The 22,471-nt window shown below is 38.7% G+C and overlaps 1 protein-coding gene across 4 annotated transcripts in view; it reads left to right on the plus strand.

The window, feature by feature from the left end:
- Positions 1–22,471, plus strand: part of ELMOD1 (ELMO domain containing 1) — a 110,851-nt gene that overhangs the window by 20,279 nt on the left and 68,101 nt on the right. For all 4 annotated transcript variants that reach the window (XM_033413424.2, XM_049714118.1, XM_033413425.1 and 1 more), the window contains one exon: positions 20,893–20,994. In XM_033413424.2, coding sequence (XP_033269315.1) covers positions 20,978–20,994 — 17 coding nt within the window. In that variant the 5' untranslated portion in view covers positions 20,893–20,977. Of the gene's footprint in view, positions 1–20,892; positions 20,995–22,471 lie in introns of those variants that run through there.

Consider the following 22,471-nt stretch of genomic DNA (forward strand, 5'->3'; position numbering starts at 1 on the left):
TTTCAGAGAACTAGAACAAAAAATTTCACAATTTGTATGGAAACACAAAAGACCCGAAATAGCCAAAGCAATCTTGAAAAAGAAAAATGGAGCTGGAGGAATCAGGCTCCTGGGCTTCAGACTATACTACAAAGCTACAGTAATCAATACTGTATGGTACTGGCACAAAACCAGAAGTATAGATCAATAAAACAGGACAGAAAGCCCAGAGATAAACCCACACACTTATGGTCACCTTATCTTTGATAAAGGAGGCAAGAATATACAATGGAGAAAAGATAGCCTCTTCAATAAGTGGTGCTGGGAAAATTGAACAGCTACATGTAAAGGAATGAAATTAGAATACTCCCTAACACCATACACAAAAATAAACTCAAAATTGATTAAAGACCTGAATGTAAGGCCAGGCACTATAAAACTCTTAGAGGAAAACATAGGCAGAACACTCTATGATATAAATCACAGCAAGATCCTTTTTGACTCACCTCCTAGAGATATGAAAATAAAAAGAAAAATAAACAAATGGGAACTAATGAACCTTAAAAGCTTTTGCACAACAAAGGAAAAGATAAACAAGAAGAAAAGACAACCCTCAGAATGGGCAAAAATATTTGCAAATGAAACAACTGACATAGGATTAATCTCCAAAATTTACAAGCAGCTCATGCAGCTCAATACCAAGAAAACAAAGAGCCCAGTCCAAACATGGGCAGACCTAAATAGACATTTCTCCAAAGAAGATATACAGATTTACAACAAACACATGAAAGGATGCTCAACATCACTAATTATTAGAGAAATGCAAATCAAAATAAAATGATGTACCACGTCACACCAGTCAGAAAGGCCATCATCAAAAATCTACAAACAAGAAATGCTGGAGAGGGTGTGGAGAAAAGGGAACCCTCTTGCACTGTTGGTGGGAATGTAAACTGATACAGCCACTATGTAGAACAGTATGGAGGTTGCTTAAAAAACTAAAAATAGAACTACCATATTACCCAGGAATCCCACTACTGGGTATATATCATGAAAAAAACATAATTCAAAAAGAGTCATGTACCTCAATGTTCATTGCAGCTCTATTTACAATTGCCAGGACATGGAAGCAACCTAAGTGTCCATCGACAGATGAATGGATAAAGAAGATGTGGCACATATATACAATGGAATATTACTCAGCCATAAAAAGAAACAAAATTGAGTTATTTGTAGTGAGGTGGATGGACCTAGAGTCTGTCATACAGAGTGAAATAAGTCAGAAAGAGAAAAACAAATATCATATGCTAACACATATATATGGAATCAAAAAAAGAAAAAAAAAAGTTTCTGAAGAACTTAGGGGCAGGACAGGAATAAAGAAGCAGATGTAGAGAATGGACTTGAGGACACAGGGTATGGGAAGGGTAAGCTGGGATGAAGTGAGAGAGTGGCACAGACATATATACACTACCAAATGTAAAATAGCTAGCTAGTGGGAAGCAGCCGCATGGCACAGGGAGATCAGCTTGGTGCTTTGTCTCCACCTAGAGGGGTGGGATAGGGAGAGTGGGAGGGAGGGAGATGCAAGAGGGAAGAGGTATGGGGATATATGTATATGTATAGCTGATTCACTTTGTTATAAAGCAGAAACTAACACACCATTGTAAAGCAATTATACTCCAATAAAGATGTTAAAAAAAATGCATCAGCCCAGGAAGGTAAACTGGAAATAAACTTAAAAAAAAAAAAAAGAATATTGCCTGGCATATGGTAAGCACTTTGAAAATATTGGCTGTTATTCACAAAATCTTAAGCTGAGGCTAAATTTTTTTAATTAAATTTTATTTTAAAATGTATTGTATACAACAGTTAAAAAACATTATCATTTCAAATTAGGCAGATTATAACAATGGAACAGTATTTGCCTTGTGGGTTGTCTTTTATTTATGTATAAGCATTATGAGTCCACAAGCATTTTGGTTGTTACAGGGCATGCAGTCAGTTAGAATTTGAAGGACTACATAGAAAGTATTGTATTGGGCAAAAAGTTCGTTCAGAAAATCCCGAACGAACTTTTTGGTCCACAGAATAGCATTTTCAGTCTCATGTAGGGATTCAGATCTTAAAGAAGGGAATTCTTTTCCCTGTAGTTGAGTCTCTCATTCCCTGCAGTGCTCAATAGATGGATTGGCTTCTAAGAGGTGGGGTCACCTTGTGGTACTTTACAAAGAGCCTCGGTGGCTTCTTGCTCATAGGAAGCAGGGCAAGTTCCTCGATGCCAGGTAAGAGGATGAATTTTCAGAAGCAACAGACCATTCCTTGTGCCGCAAGGGTCACGTAACCCCACACACAGCACTGAAGTGTCAGTCGATCTCCAGAGCACAATCATTTGATCCTTCCCTTAAGAATAGGGCAGGACAATATCCCTGTACACATGGAGAGAAATTACTGCAGATAAGGGGAAAGGGTCAGGGAACCAGGATTATGATTATATTCTTTACTTTGGTTTTAAAAAAAAACAGGGTTTTTTTTCTTCCAGTGGGGAGATTTTTTGTTTTTATTAGTGCTGTTATTGAACAGTGCTGTTAAAGAAGTGAATTTCTCGAGAAAGATGCAGAGTTCATTTCAATAAATATGTATTGAGCACTGAATGTGCCAGGCACTGTATGAGGCCCTGCGGCTTCCCTGATGCCCTGGAGGAGTATGTAGTTCAGAGGGAAAAGAAACATGAAATAGATAATTTCAGAACAATAGGAGAGATTTAAAATATAGCAGGTAATTCTGATATCCACCCTGGGTTAAAAACCTCTTTAGAAACGAAGCTACAGGAAAGGGATAGCACCCAGAGCTGTTTCCGTGTTCTCCTTTTGTGCTGTGAAACAGGTGGCTTTTGGAGCTAATGTCTGACCAAAAATGGGTGAACTTTATGTAAATAATACCTCAATAAGTCTGAATTAAACAAAGAGTTAATATATATCAGTGTTTTTCAATTAGTGAGACAGATATAAACAAGACAAGTAACATATTTCATCAAGTTAAAGTCTGGTGCATAAAACAGGCTGGTGTGTAAAATACTTGAGAAGTCTATCAGGGCTACTGTTTTATTAGAGGGCTGTGCAAACAAAAAGTAAACTCAAATTCTTCCTGAGTTTAGGTCTTGACCAACCACTTGAGAAATGCTGTTTGGGCTACAAAGGAGTAGATTAACTCAGCGCCACTCTGGAAAAACTGTTCAAAGGACATTTCTTATCAATAGTGGCTCAGAGTATCGTACATTGCACACCAACTATGATTTGTTCCTGTCTTTTATATAGATTTTCTAGTTAACTGTAATTAGGACATTAACAAGTGTGCCTCCTTTAAAACAAAGCTAGATTTAAAAATAAAGTAAGAAGTAATTCTTTTTGCTTTTTATGGAAAACATTTAGAGAAGTTATTTAATGAGTACCCAAAGAACAGTGAGTTAAATAGCATTTGCAAAAGGCTTTCTTCTACCACCCAAAGCCATTTTTGGTGTTTCCTCTTTGGGGGCAAATAATTAGAACTAATTGTTGTCTTTGTTTCCTGTTTGGGGGACAGATAATTAGAACTAATTACTAGTTCCCTTCACCTGTCCCACCCAATCAGCAATTCCAATTGATTCTACCTTCTTCATCACCACTGTTGGTGTCCCAGTTCAGGTCACAATTTACCAGAATTTATCTAAACAGTCTCCTAAGTGATTCTTGACTTGACAAAATGATCTTTTACTTTAGAGGACAATATAATAAGAATGAGAAAATAATAATACCAGAAGTGAGTAGCAACTCATTGATTGCATATTATATACATCTAACTATGCTAAGCACATTACATGCTTTGGTTCATTCAATCCTTAGAACAGTCATACGAGGTAGTTGTGATTTCTCTCCCCATCTAAGGAGAAGAAAACTGAACCCCAGAGAGATTAAGCAACTTGTCTAAAGCCATTTGGCTATTGGTAGTGCCTCAGACATGAATTCTCTGTCTCCAAAACTTGTGCTCTTAACTACCATGCACACTCTCTGCCAATTTGCCCAAATTTCCCTTAAATAGTAAAGATCCTTTGCCATATTAAACTATGTTACATTACCAGAACAGTGCTGAGCACATAAACATTCGAGAAATTTTTTGTTTTGTTTTGCTTTGCTTTGTTTTAATGGACAGACTCAGGAACCCCTATGTACAGGACTGGAAGCTGAAGTATTATAATACTTCATTTATTCCACATCATTATGAATGAGTTTTTTAGGTAAACCAGTTTTCTAGCTAACTGAAATTAAACTATTTAAGGATAATTTTTTTAAAATTTTGATAAAATCTTTCTGAAATGTATTCCATTACTTTTTTGCCTCAGTAGTATGATAGTTCTAATTTAATATTATCCTAATGACAAAAAATATTGTTATGACCAACAAATGTTGCATATGCTGTTTATTTAGTATTTCGTCTGGGCTATGGTTTTAATTACCATCTATATGCTGAGGAAGCCCAAATCTTTGTCTCCAACTGGGATTTCTCTCCTGATCTTCAGATCCATGTATTATATATCCACACTCCCACTTACCCTGAAAATTCAAAATGAACCAAAGATCCCCAAATACACCTAGACCCCCAAATCTGTATCTCCAGAATTCCATATCTTAGTGAAAGATTACACTGTCTACCTAGCTGCTAGCCATAAACATGTGCATAATGTTTGACTCTTCCTTTTCCTTCATTAACTAACCCCCCAATCAATCAACAAAAGTCCTATTGATTTTGTCTTCTATATATCTCGCCAATCCAAAACATTCTGTCTCTGTCTTTTGCTTTATTCTGCCATTATTATGTTTGCCTAGATGACTGTAACCTTATAAATGATGCCCCTACCTATAATTTCACCACAATCTAATTTATTCTCTATACTACAGTGAGATTACACTTTTAAAACTAGAACTCTGATTATGTCACATCCAAGTCTATAATTTTCAATAGTTCTTCACTGCTCATGGGATAAGGTTCAAAGTTCTTTAATATTGCATAAAGCCTTTGATGATCTGACCCCTTCTTGCCCTTCCGTATTTTACCATCCCTGTTTTTACCTGTTCCTCTCATTGAGCACCACACTAGGTCATATTGAGTGTTTTCCCCTCTATACATCATGTATTTTCTTGCTTCTAGGAATTTGCATGTGCTATTTGGGGAACCCCCAGAACCCTACATCTAAGGTAAACATCTCTCACATTCACTGTCACAGCACCTATTTCCACTTGTAATATTGTGGTTAAGTACCTATTTGTATTTGTGTATCATCTTCTTCTCTGTCTTCCTCAAGACTCTTGGGTCTGGAAGATGGAATTCATGCCCCTCTTGTTCACCCTGTATCCCTAGTGCCTAACTCTGTGTCTAGAGCATAGTAGGCACTAACACATTGTAATAATTTTTTTAAATTTTAGAATAATTTTAGGTTTATAGAAACATTACAAAGATACTACAGAAAGTTTCCTTAAATTAGCACACAGTCTCCTCTATTGTTAACATCTTACATTAATATGATAAATTTGTCACGATTAATGGACTGATATTGATACCAAATTTTTAACTAAAATCTATGCTTAATTCAGATTTCCCTATTTTTTAAAAATTGGGATATAATTGTTTTACAATGTTGTGTTAGTTTCTATTGTACAGAGAAATGGAGTTCCCTGTGGTATACAGCAAGTTTTCATTAGTTATCTATTTTATACGTTTTAGTGTATATATGTCAATCCCAATCTCCCAATTCATTCCACCCCCCATTCTCTCTTGGTGCCAATATGTTTGTTCTCTACGTTTGTGTCTCTATTTCTGCCTTGCAGACAGGTACCATTTTTCTAGATTCCACATATACGCATTAATATACGATATTTGTTTTTCCCTTTCTGACTTATTTCACTCTGTATGACAGTCTCTAGGTCCATCCACGTCTCTACAAATGACCCAATTTCGTTCCTTTTTTTTTTTTTTTTTTTGCGGTACGCGGGCCTCTCATTGTTGCGGTCTCTCCCGTTGCGGAGCACAGGCTCCGGACACGCAGGCTCAGCGGCCATAGCTCACGGGCCTAGCTGCTCCACGGCATGTGGGATCTTCCCGGACCGGGGCACGAACCCGCGTCCCCTGCATCGGCAGGCGGACTCTCAACCACTCCGCCACCAGGGAAGCCCTAATTTCGTTCCTTTTTAGGGCTGAGTAATATTCCATTGTATATATGTACTACATCTTCTTTATCCATTCATCTGTCGATGGGCATTGAGGTTGCTTCCATGACCTGGCTGTTGTAAATAGTGCTGCAATGAACATTGGGGTGTATGTGTCTTTTTGAATTATGGTTTTCTCTGGGTATATGACCAGTAGTGGGATTTCTGTGTCATATGATAAATCTATTTTTATTTTTTTAAGGAACCTCCATACTGTTCTCCATAGTGGTTGTATCAATTTACATTCCCACCAGCAGTGCAAGAGGGTTCCCTTTTCTCTACACCCGCTCCAGCATTTACTGTTTGTAGATTTTTTGATGATGCCATTCTGATGAGTGGAAGGTGATGCCTTAGTGTAGTTTTGATATTCATTTCTCTAAAACTTAGTGACGTTGAACATCTTTTCATGTGCCTCTTGGCCAGCTGTATGTCTTCTTTGGAGAAATGTCTATTTAAGTCTTCACCCATTTTTGGATTGGGTTGTTTGTTTTTTGATATTGAGCTGCATGAGCTGTTTATATATTTTGGAGATTAATCCTTTGTCCGTTGAATCATTTGCAAATATTTTCTCCCATTCTGAGGGTTGTCTTTTCATCTTGTTTATGGTTTCCTTTGCTGTACAAAAGCTTTCAAGTTTCATTAGGTCCCATTTATTTTTGCTTTTATTTCCATTACTCTAGAGGGTGGGTCAAAAAAGATCTTGCTGTGATTTATGTCAAAGACTGTTTTGCCTATGTTTTCCTCTAAGAGTTTTATAGTGTCCGGTCTTACATCTAGGTCTTTAACTCATTTTGAGTTTATTTTTGTGTGTGGTGTTAGGGAGTGTTCTAATTTCATTCTTTTACCTCTAGCTGTCCAGTTTTCCCCACACAATTTATTGAAGAGACAGTCTCTTCTCCATTGTATATTCTTGTCTCCTTTGTCATAGACTAGATGACCATAGGTGCATAAGTTTATCTCTGGGCTTTCTATCCTGTTCCATTGATCTATATTTATGTTTTGGCGCCAGTACCATATTGTCTTGATTACGGTAGCTTTGTAGTATAGTCTGAAGTCAGGGAGCCTGATTCCTCCAACTCTGCTTTTTTCTCAAGATTGCTTTGGCTATTCAGGGTCTTTTGTGTCTCCATACACATTTTAAGAATTTTTGTTCTAGTTCTGGGAAAAATGCCATTGGTAATTTGATAGGAATTGCACTGAATCTATAGATTGCTTTAGGTAGTATAGTTAGTTTCACAATATTGATTCTTCCAATCCAAGAACATGGTATATCTCTCCATCTGTTTATGTCATCTTTGATTTCTTTCATCAGTGTTTTATAGTTTCTGAGTACAGGTCTTTTACCTCCTTGGGTAGGTTTATTCCTAGGTATTTCATTCTTTTTGTTGCAGTGGTGAATGGGAATATTTCCTTAATTTCTCTTTCTGATCTTTCATTGTTAGTTTATAGGAATGCAAAAGATTTCTGTGCATTAATTTTGCATCCTGCAACTTTACCAAATTCATTGATTAGCTCTAGTAGTTTTCTGGTAGCATCTTTAGGAGTTTCTATGTATAGTATCATGTCATCTGCAAACAGTGACAATTTCACTTCTTCTTTTCCAATTTGTATTCCTTTTCTTACTTTTTCTCCTCTGATTGCCATGGCTAAGACTTCCAAAACTGTGTTGAGCAATAGTGGCAAGAGTGGACCTCCTTATCTTCTTCCTGATCTTAGAGGAAATGCTGTCAGTTTTTCACCATTGAGAATGATGTTTGCTGTGGGTCTATCATATATGGCCTTTATTATGTTGAGGTAGTGTCCCCCTATGCCCACTTTCTGGAGAGTTTTTTTTATCATAAATAGGTGTTGAATTTTGTCAAAAACTTTTTCTGCATCTATTGAGATGATCACATGGTTTTTATTCTTCAGTTTGTTAATGTGGTGTATCACATTGATTGATTTGCATATATTGAAGAATCCTTGCATCCCTGGGATAAATCCCACTTGATCATGGTGTATTATCCTTTTAATGTTTTGCTGGATTCTGTTTGCTAGTATTTTGTTGAGGATTTTTGTGTCTATATTCATCAGTGATACTGCTCTGTAATTTTCTTTTTTTGTGATATCTTTGATATTTTTTGGTTTCAGGGTGATGCTGGCCTCATCGAATGAGTGCAGAATCATTTTTTCCTCTGCAATTTTTTGGAATAGTTTGAGAAGGATGGGTGTCAGCTCTTCTCTAAATGTTTTTTAGAATACACCTGTGAAGCCATATGGTCCTGGACTTTTGTTTGTGGGAAGATTTTTAATCACTGTTTCAATTTCCTTACTTGTGATTGGTCTGTTCATATTTACTATTTCTTCCTGGTTCATTCTTGGAAGATTATACCTTTCTAAGAATTTGTCCATTTCTTCCAGGTTGTCCATTTTATTGGCATATAGTTGCTTGTAGTAGTCTCTTATGATGCTATGTATTTCTGTGTTGTCCATTGTAAGTTCTCTATTTTCATTTCTAACTTTATTGATTTGAGTCCTCTTCGTCTTTTTCTTAATAAGTCTGGCTAAAGGTTTATCAATTTTGTTTATCTTCTCAAAGAACCAGATTTTAGTTTTATTGATCTTTGCTGTTGTTTTCTTTTTTTCTATTTCATTTATTTCTGCTCTGATCTTTATGATTTCTTTCCTTCTACTAAATTTGGGGGTTTTGTTGTTGTTGTTCTTCTTTCTCAGTTGTTTTAAGTGTAGGGTTAGATTGTTTATTTGAGATTTTTCTTGTTTCTTGAGGTAGGATTGTATTGCTTTAAACTTCTCTCTTAGGGCTGCTTTTGCTCCTTCCATAGGTTTTGTGTTGTGTTTTAGTTGTCATTTGTCTCTAGGTATTTTTTGATTTCCTCTTTGATTTCTTCAGTGATCTCTAGGTTATTTAGTTGCACATTATTTAGCCTCCATGTGTTTGTGTTTTTTACAGTTTTTTTTTCCTGCAATTCATTTCTAATCTCATAGCATTGTGGTCGGAAAAGATGCTTGGTACAATTTCCTATTTCTTAACTTTACCAACGCTTGATTTGTGACCCAAGATGTGCTCTAACCTGAAGAATATTACATGCGCACTTGAGAAGAAAGTGTATTCTTCTGTTTTCAGATGGAATGTCTTATAAATATCAATTAAATCTATCTGGTTTATTGTGTCATTTAAAGCTTGTGTTTCCTTATTGATTTTCTGTCTGGATGATCTGTCCATTGGTGTAAATGAGGTGTTAAAATCCCCTGCTATTATTGTGTTACTGTCGATATCTCCTTTTATAACTGTTAACATTTGCCTTATGTATTGAGGTGCTCCTATGTTGGGTGCACGTATATTTATAATTGTTATATCTTCTTGGATTGATCCCTTAATCATTATGTAGTGTCCTTCATTGTCTCTTGTAACAGCCTTTATCTTTACGTCTATTTTATCTGATATGAGTATTGCTACTCCAGCTTTCTTTTGATTTACGTTTGCATGGAATATCATTTTCCATCCTCTCACTTTCAGTCTGTATGTGTCCCTAGGTCTGAAGTGGGTCTCTTGTGGACAGCATATATATGGTTTTTGTTTTTGTATCCATTCAGCCAGTCTGTGCCTTTTGGTTGGAACATTTAATCCATTTGTATTTAAGGTAATTATCAATGTGTATGTTCCTATTACAATTTTCTTAATTTTTTGGATTTGTTTTTGTAGGTCTTTTTCTTCTCTTTTGTTTTCCACTTAGAGAAATTCCTTTAGCATTTCTCGTAGAGCTAGTTTGGTGGTGCTGAGTTCTCTTAGCTTTTGCTTGTCTGTAAGCTTTTGATTTCTCTGTTGAATCTGAATGAGATCCTTGCTGGATAGAGCAATCTTAGTTGTAGGTTTTTCCCTTTCATCACTTTAAATGTGTCCTGCCACTCCCTCTGCCCTGCAGGGTTTCTGCTGAAAAATCAGCTGATAAACTTATGGGGATTCCCTGGTATGTTATTTGTTGCTTTCCCTTGCTGCTTTTAATATTTTTTCTTTGTATTTAATTTTTGATTGTTTGATTAACATGTGTTTCAGAATGTTTCTCCTTGGTTTTATCCTATATGGGACTCTCTGCACTTCCTGAACTTGATTGACTATTTCCTTTCCCATGTTAGGGAAGTTTTCAACTATAATCTCTTCAAATATTTTCTTGGACCCTTTGTCTTTCTCTTCTTCTTCTGGGACCCCTATAATTTGAACGTTCATGAGTTTAATGTTGTCCCAGAGGTCTCTGAGACTGTTCTCAATTCTTTTCATTCTTTATTCTGCTCTGGAGCAGTTATTTCCACCATTCTATCTTGCAGCTCACTTATCCATTCTTCTGCCTCAGTTATTCTGCTATTGATTCCTTCTAGTGTATTTTTAATTTCAGTTGTTGTGTTGTTCATCACTGTTTTTTTGTTCTTTAGTTCTTCTAGTTCCTTGTTAAATGTTTCTTCTATTTTCTCTCTTCTGTTTCTGAGATTTTCGATCACCTTTACTATCATTACTCAGGTAGACTGCTATTTCCTCATCATTTGTTTGGGCTTATGGTTTTTTACTTTGCTCCTTCATCTGCAGCATATTTCTCTTGTCTTCTCATTTTATTTAATTTACTGTGTTTGGGGTCTCCTTTCTGCAGGCTGCAGGATCGTAGTTCCTCTTCTGGTGTCTGTCCCTAGTGGGTGAGCTTGGTCCAGTGGCTTGTGTAGGCTTCCTGGAGCGGGAGACTGGTGCCTGTGTTCTGGTGGGTGGAGCTGGATCTTGTCCCTCTGATGGGCAGGGCCATGTCTGGTGGTGTGTTTTGTTGTGTTTGTGAGCTTAGTATGACTTTAGGCAGCCTTTCTGCTAATGGGTGGAGTTGTGTTCCTGTCTTGCTAGTTGTTTGCTGTGAGGTCTCCAGCACTGGAGTTTGCTGGGCATTGGGTGGAGCTGGGTCTTGATGTTGAGATGGGGACCTCTAGGAGAGCTCTTGCTGATTAATATTCCCTGGGACTGGGAGTTCTCTGTTGGTCCAACATCCTGGACTTGGCTCTCCCACCTCAGAGACTCAGGCCCAAACCTTGTCCAGAGCAGCAAAACCCTGCAAGCCACACGGCACAGAAGGAAAGGAAAAAAAAAAAAAAAAAAAAAAACGAACAAACAAAACCCCAAGACTAATGGTAAAAGCGAAAACAGACACACACACACAAACAAGAGAAAACAAAAAGGAAGAGAGCAACTGAACAAATAAATGAACCCAAAAATGAAAACAAACACTAAAAACTAAAGTAACAAAAATAAAAAACCAAAAACAAATCAAAAGCAGAAAGCAAACTCTAGGTAGATCTCTGGACCTGCTGTGGGCACTGTGGGGCCAGCTCAGACTCTGACCTGGCCCAACTCCTGTGTGTACCTGCCCCCAAAGTCCACAGCCTCAATTGTGGGAAAGCTCATCTTTTCAGGTATTCCACAGATGCAGGGTTTACCAAGCCGATTGCAGGGATTTAATCAGCTGCCCCTGTGGCTGCACAGAGAGATTTCCCTTCCTCTTCTTTGGTCACACCACCCCTGGAGTTCAGCTTTGGTTTTGGCCCCACCAAAACCAAAGCATGTGGTTTTGGTATGTGGGCCACCTTCAGGCATCTGTTCTCCCCCCAGGCAAGAGGGCGAGAAAGCAGCGGCTGATTTGGGTTCACTTGCTCACTCAGGCCGGGGAGAAGGAGGGATTACAGTCACAATTGGGTTCTGAGGGGAGTGCCTGCAGTGGCAGAGGCCGGCAGGAAGTTACAACAGCCTGAGGCATGCCGTGCACTCTCCTAGGGAAGTTGGCCACCGATTGCAGGACCCTTGGCAATAGAGGGCTGCAGAGGCTCCCGGGAAGGTGTTGGCAGTGACATGTGCTTGGTCTCAGGTTGCTTGGTGGCAGTGGTGGCAGTGGTAGCCGTCATGCCCACCTCTTGGGTCCGAGGTAGCAGCCATGGCTTGCGCCCACCTGGAGCTCATTTAGGCTGTGCCCTGCTGTCTGTGAGCACACAGAGAAAGACATTCCTATGGCGGGCCCCTCCTTCTATTTGAGCACCCCACAACAATGGTCACTTACTCTCTGGTAGGCCCAGGCTTCTTCCCGGACTCCCTCAGCTGTGGCGCACTAGCCGCCTCAGGCTGTCTTAATGCAGTCAATCCCAGTCCTCTCCCTGGGGTCTGACCTCTAAAGCCTGAGCCTCAGCACCCAGCCCCCACCCGCCCTGGTGTGCAAACAAGCATCTCAGGCTGGGGAGTGCTGGTCAGCACTGATCCTCTGGACAGGATTCTCTCTGCTTTGCCCTCCGTACCCCTGTTGGTGCACTTTTCTCTGAGGCGCCAAAGCTCCCCCTGTCCCTGCCAGTGAGGGGGCTTCCCAGCATGCGGAAACTTTTCCTCCTTCACAGCTCCCTCCCAGAGGCGCAGGTCCCATCCCAATTCCTTTTTCTCTCTTTTTTTTCTTTTGTCCTACCCAGTTACATGGAGATTTTCCTGCCTTTTTGGAGGTCTGAGGTCTTCTTAGCATTCAGTAGGTGTTCTGAAGGAGTTGTTCCACATGTAGATGTATTTTTGATATATCTGTAGGGAAGAAGGTGATCTCCATGTCTTACTTCTCTGCCATCTTCCCATATCTGTCCTAGATTTCCCTAGTTTTAACTTAATGTTCTTTTTCTATCCTAGGATCCCATTCTTGATACCACATTGCGTTTAGTAATCATGTCTCCTCAGGTACCTCTTGACTGTGACAGCTTCCCAGATTTTCCTTGTTTTTGATCTTGAGAGTTTTGAGGAATACTGGATATTTTCTGGTATATCCCTCATTAGGTGTTTTCCTGGTGAAGGGTCTTGCCTCGATGTTGATGGCTGCCGACTGATCAGGGTGGTGGTTGCTAAAAATTGGGGTGGCTGTGGCAATTTCTTAAAATAAGACAACAACAAAGTTTGGTGCATTGATTGGCCCTTTCTTCCATGAACAATTTTTCTGTAGCCGTTTGATGGCATTTTACCCACAGAAGAGCTTCTTTCAAAATTGGAGTCAGTCCTCTCAAGCCCTGCCACTGCTTTATCAACTAAGTTTATTAAATCCATTTTTGTCATTTCAACAGTCTTCACAGCATCTTCACCAGGAGTTGATTCCATCCCAAGAAACCACTTTCTTTGCAACTCCTCATCTGTTCAAATTTTATAAGATTGAAGCAATTTAGTCACAGACTCAGACTTCACTTCTAATTCTGGTTCTCTTGCTGTTTTCACCATATTTTCAATTACTTACTCCACTGAAGTCTTCAACCCCTCAAAGTCGTCCATGAAAGTTGGAATCAACTTCTTCCAAAATCCTGTTAATCATGAATGTTCTCAGTAGCATCTAGAATGGTGAATCCTTTCCAAAAGGTTTTCAGTTGACTTTGAAATCCACTAGAGGAATCATCTATGGCGGCTATAGCCTTACTAACGTATTTCTTAAATAATAAGACTTTAACGTTGGAATGACTCCTTGACCCATGGACTGCAGGATGGATATTGTCTTAGCAGGTATGGAAACAATGTGAATCCCATTGTACCTCTCCATCAGAGCTCTTGGGTGACCAGGTGCATTGACAATGAGCAGTAATATATTCAAAGGAATCCTTTTTTCTAGCAGAAGTTCTCAACAGTGAGCTTAAAAGAGTCAGTAAACCATGTTGTAAACAGATGTGCTGTCATCAGACTTTGTTGTTCCATTTATAGAGCACAGGTAGAGTAGATTTAGCCTAATTCTTATGGGACCTAGGATTTTCTGAATGGTAAATGAGCACTGGCTTCAACTTAAGGTCACCAGCTGCATTGACCCCTAACAAGAGAGTCAGCTTGTCATTTGAAGCTTTGACACCAAGCAATGACTTCTCCTCTCTAGCTGTAAAAGTCTTAGGTGACATCTTCTTCCAATAGAAGACTGTTTTGTCTACATTGAAAACCTGCTTAGAGGAGCCACATTCATGAATTATCTTAGCTAGATCTTTTGGATAACTTTTTGCAGCTTCTACATCAGCACTTGCTGAATTTTGCACTTTGATGTTATAGAGATGGCTTCTTTCCTTAAACCTCATGAACCAACCCCTGCTAGCTTCAAATTTTTCTTCTGTAGTTTCCTCACCTGTCTCAGCCTTCATAGAATTGAGGAGAGTTAGGACCTTCCTCTGGATTAGGCTTTGGCTTAAGGGAGTATTGTGGCTGGTTTGATCTTCTATCCAGATCACTAAAACTTTCTCCATATCAGCAGTGAGGCTGTTTTACTTTCTTTTTATCTGTGTGTTCACTGGAGTAGCACTTTTACTTTCCTTCAAGAGCTTTTTCTTTGCATTCAGAATTCAGCTAACTGTTTGACGCAAGAGGCTTAGCTTTTGGTCTACCTTGGTTTCAACAGTCCTTCCTCACTAAGCTTAATTATTTCTAGCTTTTGATTTAAAGTGAGAGATGTGTGACTCTTCCTTTCACTTGAACACTTAGAGGCCATGGTAGGGTTATTAACAGACCTAATTTCAATATTCTTGCGTCTCAGGGAATAGTGAAGCCCAAGGAGAAGGAGAAAGACAGGGGAATGGCTGGTTGGTGCAGCAATCAGAATATGCACAACATTTATCAATTAAGTTTGCCATCTTATGTGGAAGCAGTTCATGGTGCCCCAAAACATTACAATAGTAACATCAAAGATCATAATCACAGGTAACAATAACAAATATAATAATAATGAAAAATATTGAAATATTGTAAGAATTACCAGAATCTGACATAGAGACACAAAGTGATGAAATGCTATTGGAAAAATGTCACAATAGACTCACTTAGCACAGGATTGCCACAAACTTTCAATTTTTAAAAATATGCAATATCTGTGGAGACAATAAAGTGAAGCACAATAAAACAAGGTATGCTTGTATGTCCAGCCTGTATTTAAGGGGTAAAGAGTTATGCTCCACCTCCTTGAGGACAGAGTATCTACAGAAATTATTTGGAAATCTTTTGTGTGAAAGATTTATGTACATTTATTTATGTATTCAGTCATTTATTTATATCAGTATAGAGTCATGGATATTTATTTTATACTTTGAGTTATTATCCAATAATACTTTATTTATTTTGTTACTCAAATTGTTCTGCTTTGACCATCAGGAACTCCTTCAGTTGGCTCCTGTGTTTATTTGATATATCCCCAGTTGTTTGTCTTTTGAGCACTTCCTTACTTTCTGGAACAAGAAGACACAGCAGGCTTACCTTGTATATTTCCTGCCCAAACACTAGAATCAGCCATTTTTCCAAGAAGCCCTGGTTCCTTTAACTGGAGAATGTATTTGAAACCATGTTCTGGGCTCTGGGTGGGCACTAACAGTTTTTAATTAAAATTTGTTTCTAAAAGACCCAAAAGTACAAGAATAATATACATTCCCACCACTCAAAATTTTTCCTCTTTATTTTGCTTTTTAATAAATAAAACATTTATAAAATTGAAGGCCATTTTCCCAGTCCCTGATCCTAAAACACTCCCTCTTTTCCCAGAAGCAACCACAATCTTAAGTTGACATGTAGAAATTTTTTTCAAGCATGCATGAAATATTTACAGAAATAGCTGTGTATTAAAGAAAATACTGGCAAAACCCCCAACAAACAAAGGTCCAGCCACCAAATGGCTTTAGAGGTGAATTCTACCAAACATTTAGAGAAGAGTTTACACCTATCCTTCTCAAACTATTCCAAAAAATTGCAGAGGAAAAAATGCTTCTGTACTCATTCGATGAGGCCAGCATCACTCTGATACCAAAACTAGACAAAGATATCACACAAAAAGAAAATTACAGGCCAATATCACTGATGAACATAGATGCAAAAACCTCAACAAAATCTTAGCAAATTGAATCCAACAGTACACTAAAAGGATAATTTACCATACTCAAGTGGAATTTATCCCAGGGATGCAAGGATAGTTCAGTATCCACAAACCAATCAATGTGATATACCACATTAACAAATTGAAGAATAAAAACCATATGATTGAGAGGGGCAAGAGACAAGATGGCAGAGCAGAAGAAATCTCCTCTCATGAAAAAAACAAATTCACAACTAACTGCTGAACAACCATCAACAAAAAAGACTTGAACCTACCGAAAAAGATATTCTACACCCAAAGACAAATAAGCCACAACGAGATGATAGGAGGGGTGATTTTGCAATATAATCAAATCCCATACCTGCCAGATGGGTGACCCACAAACTAGAAAATAATTATATTGCAGAGGTTCTCCCACGGGAGTGAGAGTTGTGAGCCCCACATTATGCTCCTCACCCTGGGGGTCTGGTATCAGGTGGAGGAGCCTCCAAAACATCTGATGTTGAAGGCCAGTGGAACTTGAATGCAGGAGCTCCACAGAACTGGGGGGAACAGAGACTCCACTCTTAGAGGTCACACACAAGGTTTCACATGCATTGGGACCCAGGGCAAAGCAGTGACTCCATAGAAGCCTGGGCCAGACCTATCTGCATTTCTTGGAGGGTCTTCTGGCAGATGGGGAGTGGTCATGGCTCACTGTGGGGGCGAGGGCACTGGTGGTAGCAGCCCCAGGGAATATTCATTGGTGTGAGCTCTCCTGGAGGACACCATTTTGGCATGAGATCTGGCCCCATGCAACAGCCTGCAGGCTCCAGTACTGGGATGCTCAGGCCAAACAACCAACAGGGTGGGAACACAGCCCCACCCACCAGCAGACAGGCTGCCTAAAGTCATTCTGAGCCCACTGCCAGCTCTAAACACACCCCTTGACACAGCCCTTCCCACCAAAGGGATAAGACCCAGCTCCACTCACCAGTGGACAGGCACCAGTTCCTTCCACCAGGAAGCCTGCACACCTTCTAGACCAGTGCCACTCACCAGGGGGCAGACACCAAAAGAAAAAGGAACTACATTCCTGCAGCCTGAGGAACAGAGACCACAGAGAAATTTAGACAAAATGAGATGGCAGAGAAAGATGTTCCCGATGAAGGAATAAGATAAAACCTCAGAAGAACAGCTAAGTGAAGTAGAGATATGCAATCTACCTGAAAAAGAATTCAGAGTAATGATAGTAAAGATGATCCAAGATCTCAGAAAAGGAATGGAGGCACAGACTGAAAGGATACAAGAAAAGTTTAATAAAGAGCTAGAAGATTTAAAGAACAAACAAACAGAGATGAACAGTATATATTCAACACCCATTTATGATAAAAGCTCTCCAGAAAGTGGGCATATAGGGAACGTACCTTTATTATAACATAACATAATAAAGACTGTATATGACAAACCCACAGCTAACATCATACTCAACAGTGAAAAGCTGAAAGTATTTACTCTAAGATCAGGAACAAGACAAGGATGTCCACTCTCACTACTTTTATTCAACATAATTTTGGAAGTCTGAGCCAGGGCAATCAGAGAAGAAAAAAAATAAAAGGAATCCAAATTGGAAAAGAAGTAAAGCCAACTTGGTTTGCAGATGACATTATATTATACATAGAAAATCCTAAAGATACTACCAGAAAACTACTAGAGCTCATGAATGAATTCAGTAAATTTGCAGAATACAAACTTAATACACAGAAATCTGTTGCATTTCTATATGCTAACAATGAAACATCAGAAAGAGAAATTAAGGAAATAATCCCATTTACCATCACATCAAAAAGAATAAAATACCTAGATATAAATGTACCTAAGAAGGCAAAAGGCCTGTACTCTGAAAACTATAAGACGCTGATGAAAGAAATTGAAGATGAGGACTTCCTTGGTGGTGCGGTGGCCAATGCAGGGAACATGGGTTCGATCCCTGGTCTGGGAAGATCCCACAGTCCATGGAGAAACTAAGCCCACAAGCCACAACTACTGAGCTTGTGTGCCACAACTACTGAAGCCCGCGTGCCTAGAGCGCGTGCTCTGCAGCAAGAAAAGCCACCACAATGAGAAACCCGTGCACCACAATGAAGAGTAGCCCCTGCTCGCTGCAACTAGGGAAAGCCTGTACACAGCAACAAAGACCCAACACAGTCAAAAATAAATTAATTAATTTAAAAAAAAAGAAATCAAAAATGACACAAACAGATGGAAAGACATACCATGTTCTTGGATTGGAAGAATGAATATTGTCAAAATGACTATACTACCCAAGGCAATCTACAGATTTAATGCAATCCCTATTAAATTACCAATGGCATTTTTCACAGGACTGGAACAAAAAAATTTTTAATTTATAGGGAAACACAAAAGACCCCAAATAGCCAAAGCAATCTTGAGAAAGAAAAACAGAGCTGGAGAATCAGGCTTCCTGACTTCAGACTATATTACAAAGCTACAGTCATCAAGACAGTATGGTACTGGCAGAAAAACAGAAATGTAGATCAATGGAACAGGATAGAAAGCCCAGAAATAAACCCACTCACCTATGGTCAATTAATCTATTGACAAAGGAGGTAAGAATATATAGTGGAGAAAAGGCAGCCTCTTCAATAAGTGGTGCTGGGAAAACTGGACAGCTACATGCAAAAGAATGAAAAAGAATGTTAGGACATTCTCTAACACCATACACAAAAATAAACTGAAAATGGATTAAATACCTAAATGTAAGTCCAGATACTATAAAATTCTTAGAGGAAAACATAGGCAAAACACTTTACGACATAAATTGCAGCAATATCTTTTTGTATCCACCTCCTAGAATAATGAAAATAAAAACAAAAATTAAAAAATGGGGAACTAATTTTGCACAGCAAAGGAAAGCATAAACAAAATCAAAAGACAGCCCACAGAATTGGAGAAAATATTTGCAAATGAAGCGACTGACAAGGGATTAATCTCCAAAATATGCTCATGCAGCTCAATATCAAAAAAACAGATGGCCCAATCAAAAATGGGCAGAAGATCTAAATAGACATTTCTCTGTAGAAGACCTACAGATGTCCGAAAAACACATGAAAAGATGCTCAACATCACTAATTATTAATGAAATACAAAACTACAATAAGGTATCACCTCAGACTGGTCAGAATGGCCATCATCAAAAAGTTGACAAACAATAAATGCTTGTGAGAGTGTGGAAAAAAAGTAAATCTTGTCCACTGTTGGGAATGTAAATTGGTGTAGCCAGTGTGGAAAACAGTATAGCACTTTCTCAAAAAAATAAAAATATTACTACCATATGAGCCAGCAATTCCACTCCTGGGTATGTTTCCCCCCAAAAATGAAAACATTAAAAGATACATGCACCCCAATATCATAGCAGCATTATTTACAGTTGCCAAGATATGGAAGCAACTAAAGTGTCCATCAACAGATGAGTGGGTAAAGGATGTAGTATATATACACAATGGAATACTACTCAGCCATAAAAAAGAACAAGATTTTGCTATTTGCAACAACATTGCTATTTGAAGGGTATTATGCTAAGCGAAATAAGTCAGAGAATAACATAATGCATGATATCACTTATATATGGAAGCTAAAAAAAAAAAACTCGTAAGTATAGCAAAAAGAAACAGACTCACAGATCTAGAGAACAAGCTAGTGGTTACCAGTGGGGTGAGGGATGGGGGAGGGGCAAGAGACAAGTAGGGGATTAAGAGATACAAACTACTATATATATAATAAATAAGCTACAAGGATATATTGTATAGAACAGGGAATATATCCAATATTTTACAATAAGTATAAATGGAGTACAACCTTTAAAAATTGTGAATCACTATGTTGTACATCTGAAACTTATGTAATATTGTAAGTCATCTATACCTCAATTTTTTAAAAAAGCGAAAAGACTGGCTTTTGTTTAGGCCGAGTTTCCGTATTCCCTGGGCTGTTCTAGTGGGTAATTGTGTCTCTGCCATAAGCCATTTGTCCACACATTTAGTACCTTACCTTGTTGTTGTAGCTAGCATTCCATTTGTCTCTCTTTCATGAGGTAACTTCATTCTGCTATTTCTTCCAGCCACTCTCTCTTCTCTAGTCTGTTTCTTCACATCTCATACTAATTTGCTGCTTTGTAGGCAGCTTCTGGTGTCCTTCCTTGTTGGAAGACCAATAACTTGATATAGTGGATTTTGTGAAAGTATATTGTAAACTGAAATGTGCTAAACAATTATATAATTTCACTGTTTCATTCACGGAGCCCTCCAAAATGGGGCCGGGGGCATATCATTCATTTGTTTGGAGTACTTGCTCTTTATCAGCTATTTTTTAGCTTAGAGACATTACCAGTTGCTTTTAGTTATTTTTTGAGTTGTACTTCTGGAAGGTTGAGGCTGCCAGATTTAAGAACATTTGCTATATGGAAATCAGAATAGTTAATTTAATGGTTCTTCATTTATGTCTTTCATACAAATACTGTTCTTCAAAATATAGGAACAGTATCCAAAATAGAGGCAAAGTTTACTATTGAAGGGATTGCTCGTGAAACAATTTCTCCAGCAAGTGACTTAAAATAAGAGACTAATTGTGTAATTATAAAGTGAAAGGCTTTAGCTATAATTGCCATCCATTGAATTGTATTGCAGTGTGGGCAGTTCAGCTGGTAAAGTTCTGGGTGCATAGCACCTTATCTGCTTACTAAGGTAAGCAGAAATTTGGGGGTTGGGATTTCCAGCTCCATTAACAGTAAATATATCTAATTTCTTCCACAGCTTACATTTACTTTGACAAAGGCAAATTTGGAAGCAATTACTTGAGAACCATTTGTATAACACCTGGATAATCAAAACAGGCACAATGAAGCACTTCCTGAGGTAAGTATTTATGGTTTCCTGGATGAGCACTCTGAAATGGAGAAACTTCCTTAACAATTAGTATATTTCTGTTCACCATTTGTGATCCTATAACCAGTTCTCTAGGACTGCATAAAATAACATTGTATTTTGGCTAAGAACAATTTGGACATAAGGTTTCTCTGCCAACTCTATACCCATACTGATGCTAAGAGAGAGCACTTACAAGTAGGAGATTACAAGAGATTATAAAAGAATATAGGCACAAAACCATGGGGCAGACATGCTTTGATGCCTTGTGTTTCTAAAGCCCCAAGGTTCAGGTTTGAGGCGTTAGTAGTCAAGGAATCAATATAATTGTGTAGAATCATTTTCCTAAAAAAAGTAATTTTAAAAGTAGATTTTGGGGCTTCCCTAGTGGCGCAGTGGTTGAGAGTCCGCCTGCGGATGCAGGGGACACGGGTTCGTGCCCCGGTCCGGGAAGATCCCACATGCCGCGGAGAGGCTGGGCCCGTGAGCCATGGCCGTTGAGCCTGCGCGTCCGGAGCCTGTGATCCGCAACGGGAGAGGCCACAGCAGTGAGAGGCCCGCGTACCGCAAAAAAAAAAAAAAAAAGTAGATTTTGGTTGGCTGGCCAACCCATACAGGCATTTTCAAATGTTCTTTTTTGGTGAAAAATATGTTCTAAGCTTTAGCTTTTCCTGCCTCAGTGATGCCTCTTAAATCTGCATTAATTTTTTTTTAACATCTTTATTGGGGTATAATTGCTTTACAATGGTGTGTTAGTTTCTGCTTTATAACAAAGTGAATCAGTTATACATATACATATGTTCCCATATCTCTTCCCTCTTGCATCTCCCTCCCTCCCACCCTCCCTATCCCACCCCTCCAGGCGGTCAGAAAGCACCCAGCCGATATCCCTCTGCCATGCGGCTGCTTCCCACTAGCTATCTACCTTACGTTTGTTAGTGTATATATGTCCATGCCTCTCTCTCGCCCTGTCACAGCTCACCGTTCCCCCTCCCCATATCCTCAAGTCTGTTCTCCAGTAGGTCTGTGTCTTTATTCCTGTCTTACCCCTAGGTTCTTCATGACTTTTTTTTTTCTTAAATTCCATATATATGTGTTAGCATACGGTATTTGTCTTTCTCTTTCTGACTTACTTCACTCTGTATGACAGACTCTAGGTCTATCCACCTCATTACAAATAGCTCAATTTCGTTTCTTTTTATGGCTGAGTAATATTCCACTGTATATATGTGCCACATCTTCTTTATCCATTCATCCGATGATGGGCACTTAGGTTGTTTCCATCTCCGGGCTATTGTAAATAGAGCTGCAATGAACATTTTGGTACATGACTCTTTTTGAATTTTGGTTTTCTCAGGGTATATGCCCAGTAGTGGGATTGCTGGGTCATATGGTAGTTCTATTTGTAGTTTTTTAAGGAACCTCCATACTGTTCTCCATAGTGGCTGTACCAATTCACATTCCCACC

The sequence above is a fragment of the Orcinus orca genome, chromosome 8 (genome assembly GCF_937001465.1).
Source record: "Orcinus orca chromosome 8, mOrcOrc1.1, whole genome shotgun sequence".
Classification (NCBI taxonomy): Eukaryota; Metazoa; Chordata; class Mammalia; order Artiodactyla; family Delphinidae; genus Orcinus; species Orcinus orca.